The sequence below is a fragment of the Solanum lycopersicum genome, chromosome 1, assembly GCF_036512215.1.
Source record: "Solanum lycopersicum chromosome 1, SLM_r2.1".
In the NCBI taxonomy this organism is placed as follows: domain Eukaryota; kingdom Viridiplantae; phylum Streptophyta; class Magnoliopsida; order Solanales; family Solanaceae; genus Solanum; species Solanum lycopersicum.
In genome coordinates this window covers 69,040,491-69,056,362 of record NC_090800.1, presented here as the reverse complement: position 1 = coordinate 69,056,362, position 15,872 = coordinate 69,040,491, and the positions used below count along the sequence as shown (strand labels likewise).

Genomic DNA, 15,872 nt, shown 5'->3' with positions numbered 1-15,872 from the left:
TCTACGTTTGAGAGGATCTCTTATGTCAAAATTTTCATTGATATGGAAATAACTAACTAGGCCACTGCCTAAGTCTATGAAAGTATACATATATAGATTGTTCAAATGGTGAATGTATCAACCAGATCATGATCTATTATGATTGGGAACCCACATGTTGTATGGTTGGTCAAAGGTGCAAGGAACAAAAAGCACTATGACAACATATATAACAAAAGGAAAACAACAACAAGAAGGGGACACTAATACTAAGCAAGAGACTATGATCGAGAAGTCGTTTGGTAGAGTGTATTAGGAAAAATAATGCATGCATTACTCTTGTGTATTACTAGCACCTTGTTTGGTACTCTTTTTCAATCTATGTATAACTAATGTTATACATTCTATTGTGTATTAAGGTGTGTATTGATAATATCATGGATTTTTAGGTATTAGCAATGCAATGATTTTAATGCATTCATTAGCATGATTAAAAATTCAATTGTTCCTCAAAACCTTTTTTATATTTTTTTTATCATAATAGTGGAGGGTATATATCTTTGTAAATTATTATTTTTATGCAATGCATGCTATTTTTTCTATGCAGCAAACTAAATAATGCATAAAAATAATCTATATATAACTAATGGCATAAATAATACAAATATTGTTAATGTAAACATTACTAATATATTTTATTTAACATTATTTTTATACCCTCTATCAAAGAAAGGAAAATTAAAAAATGGGGATGTTGTTGTTTGACTCTGGTGAAAGTGCAACAAGCACCCACTAAAGGCGAAAAATGGCACAATCTTTGAGTCTCCTGCCAATCTTGTAATAAAATATTAATCTTGACTTCAACAATTTCAATTAAGTTTTTCCTTGTGAATATTTAACTTTTCTTAGCACAAAATTAGGAAACTTGAGTTAAGTATTTTTGTAATGAAAAGAAATAAGGAAAAGTTGACCTATGTAAAGTTAAGTTATCGTTTTTAATTTAAAATTTTCTTTTTTGGAATTAAAATAAGTTAACTCAAGTTTTCATCGTAGCAGTTTAACATTTTTCTGATATTTTTAATAAACAATTTAACTGGAGCTTAAAAAATTTATCAAGTTTTTCCTTATGGAAGTTTAAATTTTCTTATTACAGAATTTGGAAAGTTGAATTAATTTTTTGTTTTCCTCATAAAAGATTTAGGAAAACGTGACCAATGAAAAGTGAAATTAATTCAATTTTATTTACCTTCTTTTTTTAATTGTTTAAAAAAAGTAATAGTTTTCAATTTTTTTCATAGTAGAAGTTTGTCTTTTTTTCCTAATTTTGCAGTAATTTTTTTTACTTGAGTTAACATCTTTTATTAATTTCTCTTGGTGAAACTTTTAACTTTTTTGATGATAAAATTAGGGAACTTAGTTAATTTTTTTAATGAGAAAATAGGAAAAATTAACCAATGGAAATTTAAATTAACTTTGTTTGATTTATCTTCTTTTTTTTTGTATAAAGAAATTTAACCCGAGAATTTTCATTATAAAAGTACAGTTTTTTTTTCTTGTTTTATATAATTTAGAAAAAAGTTTTATGAAGAGAACTCTTTCATTAAGTTCACACTTAAACCCAACTCAAGATAAAATAACTTTATACACTTGCATAGCGCATGCTTTAGCTAAGTTATGTAAATATTTTAAATTGAAAATAATTTTTTTCTTTTAAAAATATCTTGAGTAACAGGTTTTAGACAAGAGGGACACTAAAAAAAACACTATTTTAGCGATAATAAATAGACACATTTAATAAAGAATCTTGAAGTCTTTATCGACATCAATTAACTATCATTAGATCCAATATTGCTAACGCTTTTAGGGACATATACAAAAAGTGTTAATTACTGTTAAAAATATATATTTAGCGGTAATTGCTAATTAATTACCGCTAAAAATCATTTTTATGTAGCGAGAATCGCTCCGCAGGCTTCTAACTTTAAAATTGTAAATTTAAGTCATCAAGAAAACAAAGGTGGGAGCTCAGGAAAGTTACCGACTCTCTCTCTCTTCTCTAAAATCATCTCTTCACTAAAATCATCATAAAATTATCTTTTTAGTAGAAAAAATCATAAAACTTTCTCTCTACTATACCAATATAATGTTGAACATTTTGGCTAATTAATATCACATTATGGGAATAATTAGTTCGTATTGAAACATAAATCAAATATTTATTAATTAGTTAATTAGTAATGACCTTAAATCTTATGATGAAGCACGCATGCATGTAAAATAATCAAAGTTGAGTCCAAGTGTAATTAACAATAAACAACAAGTGTTGAGTATTCCCTAAAACCCTCGACCGTTTCAGTTTAGTTTCAAATACAACAATTTTTCATTTGGAGTTTATTGTTAAAATTTGGCTTTTTTTTCTTGTATAAAACAAATGATAAAATTGTGAACGAGACCTACTTTTTATATAGAATCCATATATATATAAGAGATACGTTACGTTACGAGTTGTTACTGCAACTGAACTTGTACCATCAATATGGACAAACTTGTGACTTTAGTTGGCCCCCACGCCAAATGCATATAGCTAGTGGTTGTTAATGGAGACAAGGTAAAGTAATATGAGGGGGAAAAAAACTCTTTTTTTTTTTATATATAAGTAAGATAAAAGAGAAGAACCAAAATAGATGCCTTTGGTGAAATTTGATAGATGTTTTTTATTAAACGAAAGAGAGGCAAAAATGTCATTTAAGTGGGTTGAAATTGAACAAAAATGTTCTAAATTGAGATAAGGTAAAGTAATAGTTCATTCGTCTTATTTTGAGTGACACTTTTCATTTATCGAAAGACACTTTTCATTTATCGAGAGTTAACCAATTTAACTTTGATTGAATGTTTACGTAGAAGTTAAATTAAAAAATTTTAGCTATTTAAGAAAAAAATCTTTAACTTCCTGTTGTAAGATACTATATTCAAAAATTGTAATCTCAAATTTTATAGTTTTAAAATACAAGAGTTGTAAGTTTCAATCAACTAATGAATTTTAGTGCGCTATAACAAAGAATGACATTGATATAACACTTTTTTGGGGGGGATGATAACAAATTCAAATGTACCAATTTCATGGTAAACATCAACATTGCCATAACAGTTTTTTTAAAATAAACGAGATTGTTATAAAAAGGTTTTAGTTAATAATATAAACTTGACTATGTTGTGTTATTTATTTTGTAATTATAAGATACTTAGAATAAAATTTTGAAGAATTTGGTAGAATATAAAAAAGTTTAAAGAATATTTTCAAAATTAGAAAATTAAATTTTAAGGAAATTATTCACTTCAAATATCTCAGGTTAATGAAATATATTCTCTTAGGATACAACGATCTTATTAACTGATATATCGATATCTAAAACTTCGGTGTCAACTAAGCACTTAACCATAGTAAAATATATTTAAATACTAGATTTAGTACTAATATATAGTACAAGTCCAAAAAAATAGTTCAACTAAAATGAGATGAAAATCCTCGATTTATAAAAACAAAGGATAGTGTGAAAATATTCTCATTGTATTTTATCAGAAAGATTACAAACCTTTGAAAAATCACAATCTTTCAAAATGATCACAATTCTTCATTGAAATTGTAACTTTTCATAAAAATTGTAACTCTTTAATTTTTATTCACGTCTTTTAAAATTCGACATGTTAATTTTATTAACCTTCAAACTTTTATCAACTTCAAATTAAAAGTGAGTGAAAAACATTAAACTTTTAACCTAATAATCGCAAATCAAGTCCTGCTATACCCAAATCTACCTACACTCTACTATAAATAAGGATGTACAGTAGCCTTTTCTTTTGAGTTCTAGAGTTTGTTCAGTGTTTGGATTTTTGAAATCATTTCAATTGCTACCTCGATGATCTCACCCTCCAATAGGTGGCCCTTTCTTTACCGTCAGATCATATGTTACTATACATTTTTGTCTTTACCGATTAGTTAATCGTTCATTCCTCTTATAGAATTTTATAACTTTTCCTTTGGTTATTCATCAACTTTTAATTTGATCCTGAAATAATATATATATATATATATATATATATATACACAACACATTTTAGAATTGGTTTAACTTATAAATTAAAAGTCATAAATGAGAATTTTTAAGTTATAATTTAGCTTACTTTTTTTTATTTTACCTTAAAAATTAAATGGTCATAAATACTTTTTTATAAATCCATCGAACATACTAAAATATTTAAAAACACTTAAAATAAACTAGTTCAAATAGACTTTGCTTTCAATTTTTATTTTGACAGTCCAGTCTAGCAACCTTATTCCATTTTCATTTTAATCTTTTAATTTTATTTTTCATGTACTATCGTCTAAGCACGAAAAATACTATTAAATATAAATTGTTGAGTAAATGACGTTAATGTATTCTATTTTTTTGTATGTTATATACTCGGTCTTCTGAATTTAAGTCAAATATTCATTTCTTTTAAATCTTAACTTAACTCACACTATGGATAAAAATGACTTATCTTCCATATAGGTAAAAAGAAAAACAAAATTCGATACATTATTAATAAAAATACTAAAATGCGACTAGTTCCGTTGGTTTATCAATTTTATTTATAAAAACAAAATTCATGTACTTCCATCGATTGTTTTTTCCATAAGAATATGCAGAAACTATGGGGAAAATTTTTTAAAACTTTTTTCTTGAATTAGCAAATAAATTGATTGAGAAATAAACAACTGATTGATGTGCATCGATTTTTTATTTAAATATTAACAAACTAATGTTACCTTTTAAAGTGTACACTGTAATTAAAGAGTATAAATAAAATTATAATAATTTATGTTTAAATAGTACATAAAAAATGGAATAAGGTTAACATATAGTGCAAATATTTAAAATGGGGATAAATTAAAGTTGTTGGATGTGTATTCGGTCTTTACCTCTAATGTTTTATTTTGTCATATGTTTTGAAATTAGAACTTGAGAAATAATTTTAAAAAGATTATATTTGAGAAAAAAATTAAATATCATAAATGAAAGTCAAAATTTAAAAACTGATCAAGATAATTTCTTAAAACTTGAAAAATATTTAAAATAAATTTTTAAAATTTTATTCAAAATCTATAATCAAATTAGTATCTTTTTAAGAAAGAATTCAAAATAGATAGCCAAAACTAGCTTCAATTCATGAACTTGATTGGTTACTACCACTACTAGCATATACATTGTCTTATGAGCTATAGAGTTCAAAATTGGTGCATACGTAAAATCGGTATGAGCGCCTATTGAGATGCTTTATTATTACATCAAGTTTTAGAACGAGTGAATCACTTAGATAATATATACTTATTTTAAAAAATTGATATAAGTTGATATTTTTTTTTTATTTTTATCTTTTAAATTATTTTCTGAGTATTCTTAAACTAATTCAAAGTTAACTTTTAAATCTGAATAAGTAATACTTATATTCTTAAAATATACCTAATTCAAAATAAACTCATAAATATTTATCGGTTTTTATAAATTGAATGATAAATTCACTATATTAATTATTCTTTGAAAATAATATATTACATCAAAGATGAATAAATAAATAGTAACGATATCAAACTTTAGAAAAAACTTTTTTATTTTTTAACTTTTTAATAGTGTATTTTAAAAGTATATATATGTTCATGTGGATATTAAAAATATTGCATAACAATAAATAACAATGTGTCTATGTAAGCACACATATATACTTATAAAATACTCTTTTAAATAATGCAGGATAAAAGAACCTCTACAAAATTTAACAACGTAATAACAATTTCAACTAAAAAAAAATACTACAAACATTTTTCTCTAAATAGTAACGGAGAAGAGCATATGAATAAGTAAAAGTAAATAGTAACTGAGGAAGTATAAAACTACATATTCGTAACGGAATCACTAGTTCCAATGTGCTTTTACGGATTAACAATTGTCAAAATCGCGTGAGTTTTTATGAAAAGTTACCATAAATGAACATTTCGAGAAGTTTCAGGTTGTATATGCTAGATTAATTATCTAAGAGGTGCAATATTAAAAGTAATTAATCACTACAGGACTAAACTGCAAATATCCTTTTCTATAAATTAGCACTCACCCCAAGCACAAATATATCGTCTCTTTCAATTACTTTCACTCAGAAAACAAAAAGAAAAAAAAAAGAGTTAGAAAAGATGTGTGGAGGTGCCATAATCTCCGATTATGATCCCGCCGGAAGCTTCTACCGGAAACTTTCTGCTCGTGACCTCTGGGCTGAGCTGGACCCTATCTCCGACTACTGGTCCTCTTCTTCCTCATCCTCAACCGTCGGAAAACCTGATTCCGCTCTGTCGCCGGTGACTCACTCCGTCGATAAGCCTAATAAATCAGATTCCGGCAAAAAAGGTAACATAGAGATATATCTGTGCTTGTAATGTATGTATCTAATGATTTATTTTTAGCTTCTTTCTGTGTTTGATAAAATTATTTAATATCTAATTTTAAAGTGAATTTGTACATAACTATCTTAAAATTTATGTATAAAAATGCACCAAGTAATGTAATTTTCTTTTTCTTTTTACGATTGAAAATATTTTTTGAAATCCGTTTGAATTTTTTTTTTCAATAGAACTCACTGTCAGGTACCAAAAAGTCTTTTTTTTTACCAGAGATTTTATTTGGATTTTAATTTTTACTCATAAGAGCTAGAAATAAATATTTGTTCAATTTATTTTTACTCGCCTTAAAATCAAAATTTTACTTTTTGTTCTTTGTAACATATTTTGGTCATTTTGGCCATCCTTGCTTAATTTTTTTAGTTACTTATTTTCAAAATTATTAGTTATTTGAAAAATATAATTTTTTTCAAAACGTTTAAAATCAGTGTGAACAGTTAATAATGTCAGGAGGTGATAAAAAAAATTGTGATAAAGAGGGAATAAATGCAATTATAGGCCGGGACAGTCTGCGAATTAAAGTGACCTATGATTTTTATAGAACATACCATCAAATTTTGTGGCTTTTTATTATTTGTAGCTATCTACACGTACGTATATACTCATTTTTAATCTTTTTTATTGCATCAGCCATCAGGATATATATTCAATTACTCTCAATTCTTTTTTGGGAAAAATAAAATAAATTTATTGCAGCGACTAGTATCTGTCAATTGCGTTTATCTATTTGCACATGTGTTCTCCATAAACTAATTTACTTACTTATATGCTGTATTTTGTTTTTGTCGTTTTCGAATCAATTATCATGCTCAAACTTATCATAATTGAAAAAAAAAATGAAAATCAATTATTATGAAGTAATATTTGATGGAAGCAAAATTTATCTGTCTTCTGTGCCAAAAGAAAGCACCCTCTTTCCTTAGCTAATTGTTTCTTCATTAATATTATGTTTGAAAACTATTCTTTGGTCATTTTTATTTAATCCATTTTAGTTTCAATTAACCAAATCGATCCTTGATGAAGGAAAATCATTTTTTAAACAGAAAATTAGACAACAAAATTATTTTATCAAGAATTAAGTGACTAGTCTTTTTTTTTTTTTACGTGTACAATTAATTGTGTGGGCCACTTAATTCATTATATTTAATATGACAGACTTTGCTTTAATTATTTTTCAACTAAAGTATTAAATCACCACTAAAAGTTGTTGGTATCGTAGAAATAATGTGAGGAACAAAAGCCATCAATTATTTATAAATCTATAATTAATAAATTTTGTATTTGCTATACAGGTAATAAGACTGTGAAGGTTGAGAAGGAGAAGAGTAGTGGACCAAGGCCAAGGAAGAACAAGTACAGAGGAATAAGACAGAGGCCATGGGGAAAATGGGCTGCTGAGATTCGCGATCCACAGAAGGGTGTACGCGTTTGGCTTGGTACATTCAACACAGCAGAAGATGCTGCTAGAGCCTATGATGAGGCTGCTAAGCGCATTCGTGGTGATAAGGCTAAACTCAACTTTCCAGCCCCATCACCACCAGCTAAGCGACAGTGCACTAGCACTGTCGCTGCTGCTGATACACCACCAGCACTACTCCTTGAGAGTTCTGACAACTCTCCTTTGATGAACTTTGGATATGATGTCCAGTATCAGAGCCAAACTCCCTACTACCCCATGGAAATGCCCATAGTTAGTGAAGATTATGAACTGAAGGAACAGATTTCCAATTTGGAATCGTTCCTGGAATTGGAGCCATCTGATCAATTTTCAGGGATCGTCGATTCTGATCCTCTTAATGTTTTTCTGATGGAGGACTTTGCTTCAACTCATCATCAGTTCTACTGAACATGATCAAAGTGTTATTTCGGGAGTATTTTATGGCTGAGTAGTTTATTAATTAGCTTTTGGGTGTAGTAGTAGTAATAGTAGTAATAGAGATTAGAGAGTACATATGATGATAATAATAATAAGTTGCGTGCCTTAGCATGCAATTGTAATAGTATTAGTGTTTGTTGTCTTGTGCTGTTGTTTATGCTTTTCTAAATCTTGGATTTACCTTATAATGTTTGGTGCATGTATTTTAACTATATATATATATATATATATATATATATATATATATATGGAGTACTTTGTTTTAATATTATCTTTGTTCATTCTTAATTGTCATACTTTCTTTTATGGAGTACTTTGTTTTAATATTATCTTTGTTCTTTCTTAATTGTCATACTTTCCTTTTCTTTATTATAGCAATAAAAAAATTGACTAACATTTTGTAATGTATTTTTTTTTATCATATTGATCTGCAAAAAATTTTAATTTATAGTATTTTATGTATCATTTTTGAACATTTAAAGTTTTTGCATAAAATATTGAATTATTGTAATATAATTTAATTTTAAAAATTAGTGAGTTCATTTTCAAAAAACGCAATATGACAAATAAAAATGAACAAGATAGAGGGTACTACTAGATAGAAGAGTCTAGAAGCTCAAATCTCTAGTCGATGGTATTTATGGAAATTTTATATATTTTTGTTTTAGTTTGTTTATATTTTTATAAGTCTTACGATTAAATTGAAAAATATACAAAAAAAATTATAAATTAATAATTTAAAATATTTGAGAGAAAAAAACAATTAACTTTCAAAGTTTTATTATCTAAAATTGAATGATAAAAAGTAACATATATTATTTGAAAATAATACAAAAACTAATATAAAAATTGTAATAGTTAACAATTTGAACTATTTCAAATATGATTTTTGGTTAGTTCTTGAAATTTTATTGCTGTTATATAAATTGTACAAAGGAAATAATATATATTATTTAAAAATTATATAAATATAATATAAATTAAAATAATTAAAAATTTATAATATGAAAAAATTATATTAAATTGATGAGTGCATAAATTAAAATAAAGACAGTAAGAGTAAATGACATAAATAGTCCCTTAACTATATGAGTAGATCTAAAAATGATCTGTTAACTATACACTTATCAATTTTAATTTCTTAACTATAAGTTTACCGATTTTAATTTTTTAAATATTCACAATAGTTTGATTTTTGTCCATTTTTTAAAATACAAATATCTTTGGTTTTTAGTACGCACCATCCTAAACTTTGATAGTTTTGTTCGAGAAACTCATCATGCATTATGCTAATCAGTCCGAATTTTATGTAATTTACTCTAATTTCTTTATGTAAAATAAAAGGAATTGAATAATAAAATTGATCTATTTAAAAAAATATTCTAAAAAATAAAATCTATCATTTTATAAATTATCATTTCTGAAAAATTTAAACAAATCTAGTTCAATGAAATCGTTGGAGTACAAACTTTGGATTTAACGGATATTAATTTTTTTCTTTTTATAATAAAGTTTAACATATTCAAGTCATTAGTAATAATAATATGCTTCATTTTATGCTCTGTTGAATAAAATTATGACTCATATTTTCTTTATTCATAAATTTTATTTTAAATCGTTGAGGTTAAGCTTCTTCGCATAAGGTTAATTTGAAGAAAAAGTAACGGAGATAGAACCACCAGAAAAAGTTGCTAAATGATTTAGTTTCTCGAGGCGTAGATTCTGTTAATATAAAAACCTAAGCTATTTATATTTAAAAACGGACAAAGATCAAACTTAATAAGTTTTTAAATATTTAAAGGATTAAAATTTTTAAATTTATAGTTAAGAGAATAAAATCGATAAGTGTATAGTTAAAAAATTAAATTAACAAATTTTTAATTAATTGAAGAAGGACTGAATTCATTAAGTATAAAATTTAGGGACCGTTTTAGACCTATAATTGAGGGACTATTTATGTCATTTTCTCAACAAAGTAACTTATATATATATAATTGTTCTGTCCATTTTAAGTAATAAAGCTTTGAAGAAAAAAGTGTGAGAAAAAAATTAGAAACAAATTAAAATATTGTCCTTGTCCACGTAAGTTCATTGAACTTCTTAAGAAAACATCTATTATGGAATTAGGAGTTGGAATCTTGTAATGGTTTGAAAATGAATTTGAGCATTTTTTTAAAAGCATTAATTTATTCTAACAATGACAAAAAAACATTTATATAAGTTCAGCATATCTTAATTAAATATCATGTCCCACTTCTTTGTCAAAACCATTAAAAATATTACAAGAAAGTAGAAAAAGCTACATATAAACTCCAGTTTTTACCCTCGACTTTTTTTCAATACCAATGTTATTACTCTTAACAACTTATTAAAGTTTATTTATAATCTATCCTTGAACTGATAATTGTAATAGACACAAGAAAAGCAACTACCCTGCTATATTTTATGATGAATTCTATACTTCTTTGAATCATCAGTTAAAAAGTATAACTGAAACAATTAAAAATGAAATGTGACTTGCTATATTATTTAAGGACGTTGTTAGAAAGAGCGAAGGAGGTGTTCAAGAGTAAGAAAACATGTATAAAAGGTTTTTTTTTCTTCTAAAGAGAGTTGATTATAAAAGTCTGTTTAACATTACTTCTAAAAACTGCTTATTTTTTTATAAATACTTTTTAAAATAGTTTTTTAAAAAATATTTTTTGTAAGAACAATTTATATTTAACTAATTCATTTGAAAAATGCTTTTTTAATCAAATTATGAAAAAGAAAAAGTGTCAAATGTAGTTTTAATATCAAATTATTTTATAGAGAGAAATTATTTTAAATATCTATTATTTATAATCAAATTAAATATACATATACAAATCTAACATCTAATAATTTAAAATAGACAATTTATTTATCATACAAAAAGTAAAATTACTTTCAGGATGATAACTTAAAATATTAAAATTTAATAACTTGAATAAACCAATAATTTTTCCATTTTATTGATAATTTTGGAATGAGGGGAAAAAAGACACGAAAATTGGACACTCACATCTATTATATTAAAAGGGTTTGAATTTATTTACACTTAATTTTACTTCAAAATTTAAACTATCCTCAATTTTAAGAAATAATCATTCTTCCCTTTCTTGCTTAATTAACGTTCCAAATATTTATTCTACCTTTGTATTGTCAGCATCTATCTTTATTGTTATAATACTTTCTAAAATCATATCATAGTATTTTTGTGATTTAATAATATATTTTTAAAAATTCTATAAAACATATAAATTTTGTTAAAAGGAAAAGTGAGAAATGCCGATTAATTGGACTATAAAGATTGGTTTTTGTCGTTATAAAAATGTAAATGGGAGAAAATCGAGCTCGGAAAAACTTTTTCGTGGTACTAGAATTTTTCCAATCTTGTTCAGATTTGGAGGAAATTAAACTCATCAAGGTGTAGGGAAATTTGATAGCAATAGGGTGGAGTAAATAGGAATTTGATTACATAATCTATTAGATAACTCGATAGGAAATTCGTACGACTTTACGAAATTGAATTTGGATAAATAAACCTCCGGAAATTGACTGTAACGTTAAAGGTACTTTCTAGCATAATGGGCTAAGAGTATGTTGTGAAAAATGGAAACTGAAAATTCCTCAGGAGCTTACTGCCTTGCTTCGTGTCGCTGCAGTGACGCTGCTACATCAGGATTGGTGTCGCTGTAGCGAACGAGGCGAAGATTGAATTATAGGATTTTTGGAATTTTTCAAGACATAGCTCATTGGTTCAAAAGGTGTCGCTGCATTGACACTGCTACAGCGAGATGAGTGCCGTCATAGTATCTCTTTATCATATCACATAATAGGTGAATAAGCCCATATTCATCTTTATACTTTCCAGAATTTAGGGATTTAGTCCCAACATTAGTTGATCCTATCAACTTTTCATGAGAACAAGCAACAAAAAGAATTCTTGAAGAATCTCCTAATTCTTCAATGTATGTCTATTACTCAGTATGCACATTTTTGGGATGACCAAATTATTCATGCCAACTAATAATTATTAGTACTCGTAAACTCCAAGTTTTACTATGTCATGTGTCTTTTTGCTTTAGTAAATTTCTAAGTTACTATTATATGAGTATATTTTAATTTTATTACTCCGAGAGTAATTTTTAGATTTTTTCTTCTCATTAATTCTACCCCTTCTAGAGGTGAGTCGTGACTCCATCACTGAATGAACTACTCTGATTATCGAAAAATTGTGCATGTAATTATATTATTTGTGCCAATAATTTTGCAAACCCCAAATTGCAAAATGACAATAGGCACATATGAGACCATATAGAAGGATCATCTGTTAGGACCATGATGTATCTAAACAACCCACTAGGTAAGTGAATAAGTCCATAAATATCCCTATGTATAGTTCCAAGAACGCATGGGATTCAATCACAATTTTCACTGATGATGGTCTCACAATCAACTTGCCTTGATAACAAACAATATAAGAAAATTCACCATTAAAAAGAATATTTAAATTCTTTAATGAATGTTCATTTTAATTATGTATAATTTGCCTTATGATGTCCCATACAATCATGTAAAAGTAAGACAGTATTGTAATTAGTATAGAATGTGCCTCAATTGGCTTACACCTCGTTCACTTTAGAAAATGAATCTATATCTTTAACATTTATCAAAAGTTCTCATTCTTCATGAATGGAACACAAAAATGTGAGCATATCAATTTATGATAGTTTTAGTACCTCACTCCATATTTATGTGCATTATTCAGTCACTTGACTTCTTTTAGACATATATGCACTACTACCACATTCGCTTTAGTAATGGAGCAAATTCAGTAAATTTCATGACTTCTCATAAAAAAGACATTAGTTTTTCTTTAGTCATTATTATATCATCAATATGGTGCATTAAGACTCAAATTCAATGTTTTATCCATACAAAAAATGTCTTAGGCCATAAATATATCGATAGAATTTGAACCCAATAGCTTCTCATTGTGGTGCATCAAGACTTTAAGTCAATGTCTTACCCTCTTGGTGCGATTGAACGTAAATCCATCGTCTTATTCTTTTGGTGCAATAAAACTTATTCACCGTCTTACCCACAATGAGGCTCAACCTCAAGTCTTCAAAATAATTGTAATTTTATCACTTTTGATGATCATTAATATGATCGTATATTATAATTACACACAAAATTGAGATTATTGATTTATTATTAATCAACATTAGTATTTAATAAATATAACTTAATAGATCACATACCTCACATAAAGATTGAAAGCCTACCTTTCACTAATTGTGTTTATTTAGTTATGAAAATAAATTAAGGAATTCTCTTTCCAATCGATTAAAATTAAACGTATAAAAAGTCCACAAGTCTCTTTAAATACTTACTCCAGATGGTAACTCCGATCTGTCACATAAATAATTATAACATATAGATAAATCACACCTTGAATATTTAAGAACCTTATTTCATAACTTATGCTAGATCTCTTTTGCACTTTTCCTGTCTTCTATCATAATTCTTTAAGAATAGAACAATCGTGTTGATAATGTGTTATGAAACTATATAAATTTAGAAGAAGAATAAAGTAGGAAGAAGAGAAAAGACTTCTTATTCATCTAGAAGTATATTCAGGATTCATGGATCTTCTTTACAATGAACGAAAACCCCTTTATTTATAGGGGAAACCTAACTTTATCCCCAAGTAGGATTTCTAACATATCCTAAAAGGACTCCACATAATTAGACATTCACTATAATACAATTTTTTTATAACATTAACTGAATTTTACTTTTAAAAATTAAACTCTTCTCAATTTTAAGAAATAATCATTTTTCCCTTTCTTGCATAATTAATTTTCCAAATATTAATTTCACCTTTGTATTATCAAGATCTATCTTTATTGTTATAATACTTTCTAATCATAGTATTTTTATTATTTAATAATATGTTTTTAAAAATTCTATAAAAATATAAATTTTGTCAAAAATAAAAGTGAGAAATGCTGATTAATTGGAGTATAACAATCACGTTTCATCGTTATAGAAATGTTAATTGGAGGGGGGGGGGGATCGAAGTCGGATAAACTTTTTCGTAGTACTAGATTTTTTTCTAACCTTGTCTAGATTTGGAAGAAATTGGAGTATCAAGGTTTAGGGAAATCTGCTAGCATTATGGTGGAGTAAATAGGAATTCGATTACATAATCGGCTAGATAACTCGATAGGGGATCCGTACAACTTTGAGAAATCGAATAGACCTCTGGGAATCGATCGTAACATTAAGGGTACTTTCTGAGTTTGGTGGGTTAAGATTATGTTATGAAAAACGGAAATTGAAAATCCCTTAGGAGCTCAATAACTCGCTTTGTGCCGCTGCAGCGAGATTCTTTCCATTGCAGCGTTGCCGCTATATCGGGGTGGATATCGCTGTAGCGGATGAGGCGGAGATTGATTTATAGGAGTTTTGAAAATTTTCAAGACGGAGCTCTTGGTTCAAAAAGTGTTGCTGCAGCGGAATTGGTGTTGTTGTAGCGACGCCGCTACAGTGGGATGGGTGTCGCTGTAGCGGGATGACAGGTTTTAAAATCATAAATAAAATCCTTAGACGACCATCTCTGGGCTTTTCCAACTCGTTTTTCACCATTCTTCGAGCTAGAGGTAAGTTTTTCACCCTCTAAATTAGTCTTTCGATTCGTAAAATGTTTTAGAGTGGGTCAATATAGATGACGAAGTATTTCTTGAAGAATCCTATGGTGGAATTAACCCTAAATTGACTAGTTGGGATCATGGATTTGAACTAGGGCTCATAGTTTGTTAGTATTCTGGGAATTTAGTGTTTCTTTATTGACTCCCGTATATAAATTGTTAGTTGTAGACCACAAACAAGAGGAACGAATCCGAAAAGGGAAGGATTAAGTTGTGTAGGGTTTCAAGATTATTTCGAGGTAAGTGATGATTGTGATTATATGATTGTATAATATACACTTATTTTTCGTTGTGATACTTGTATATGTATGCATATCACAATATTGCTCATAGATGTTGAAAGAAGATATATAAATATCGATACTATGAAATCATGATTGAATGGGTGATCTTGATGTATTATTTTGATGCGTGATTGGGATCGCCTGCCACGTTCTGGCATGCTAACTGGATTCGAACTTCCACGTTCTGACATGATAATTGGGATCGGTTGACATGTTTCAACATAAGAAATTGGATTGGATTGTCAATTCCGGCATGCTAACCGTTTGACTTTGGGTTACGTGAGAGGACCAACTATGTGATGAAGCATGTGAATTATGATGTTGATTCATATGATAGTATTGAATATTAATATTTATGCATGTGTTATAATGTTGTAATTGTCTGTTTATGTTACACTAGTGGGATAGCCGCGTGATCCTACCAATACACAGTGGTTGTATATTTATTCAGCACTTGCTCTTATTTTTGTTGAGTACAGGTCATCTTCACGCGACTATTGACAGCC

The 15,872-nt window shown here is 27.4% G+C and overlaps 1 protein-coding gene across 1 annotated transcript; it reads left to right on the top strand.

Annotated features, from left to right (window-relative positions):
* Positions 1-6,161: 6,161 nt before the first annotated feature.
* On the top strand, positions 6,162-8,530 carry ERF6 (ethylene response factor). Its single transcript, NM_001279196.2, is given in 2 exon segments — positions 6,162-6,416; positions 7,759-8,530. Coding segments are annotated over 2 exon segments (765 nt in total). The 5' UTR covers positions 6,162-6,205; the 3' UTR covers positions 8,313-8,530.
* The last annotated feature ends 7,342 nt before the right edge of the window (positions 8,531-15,872 follow it).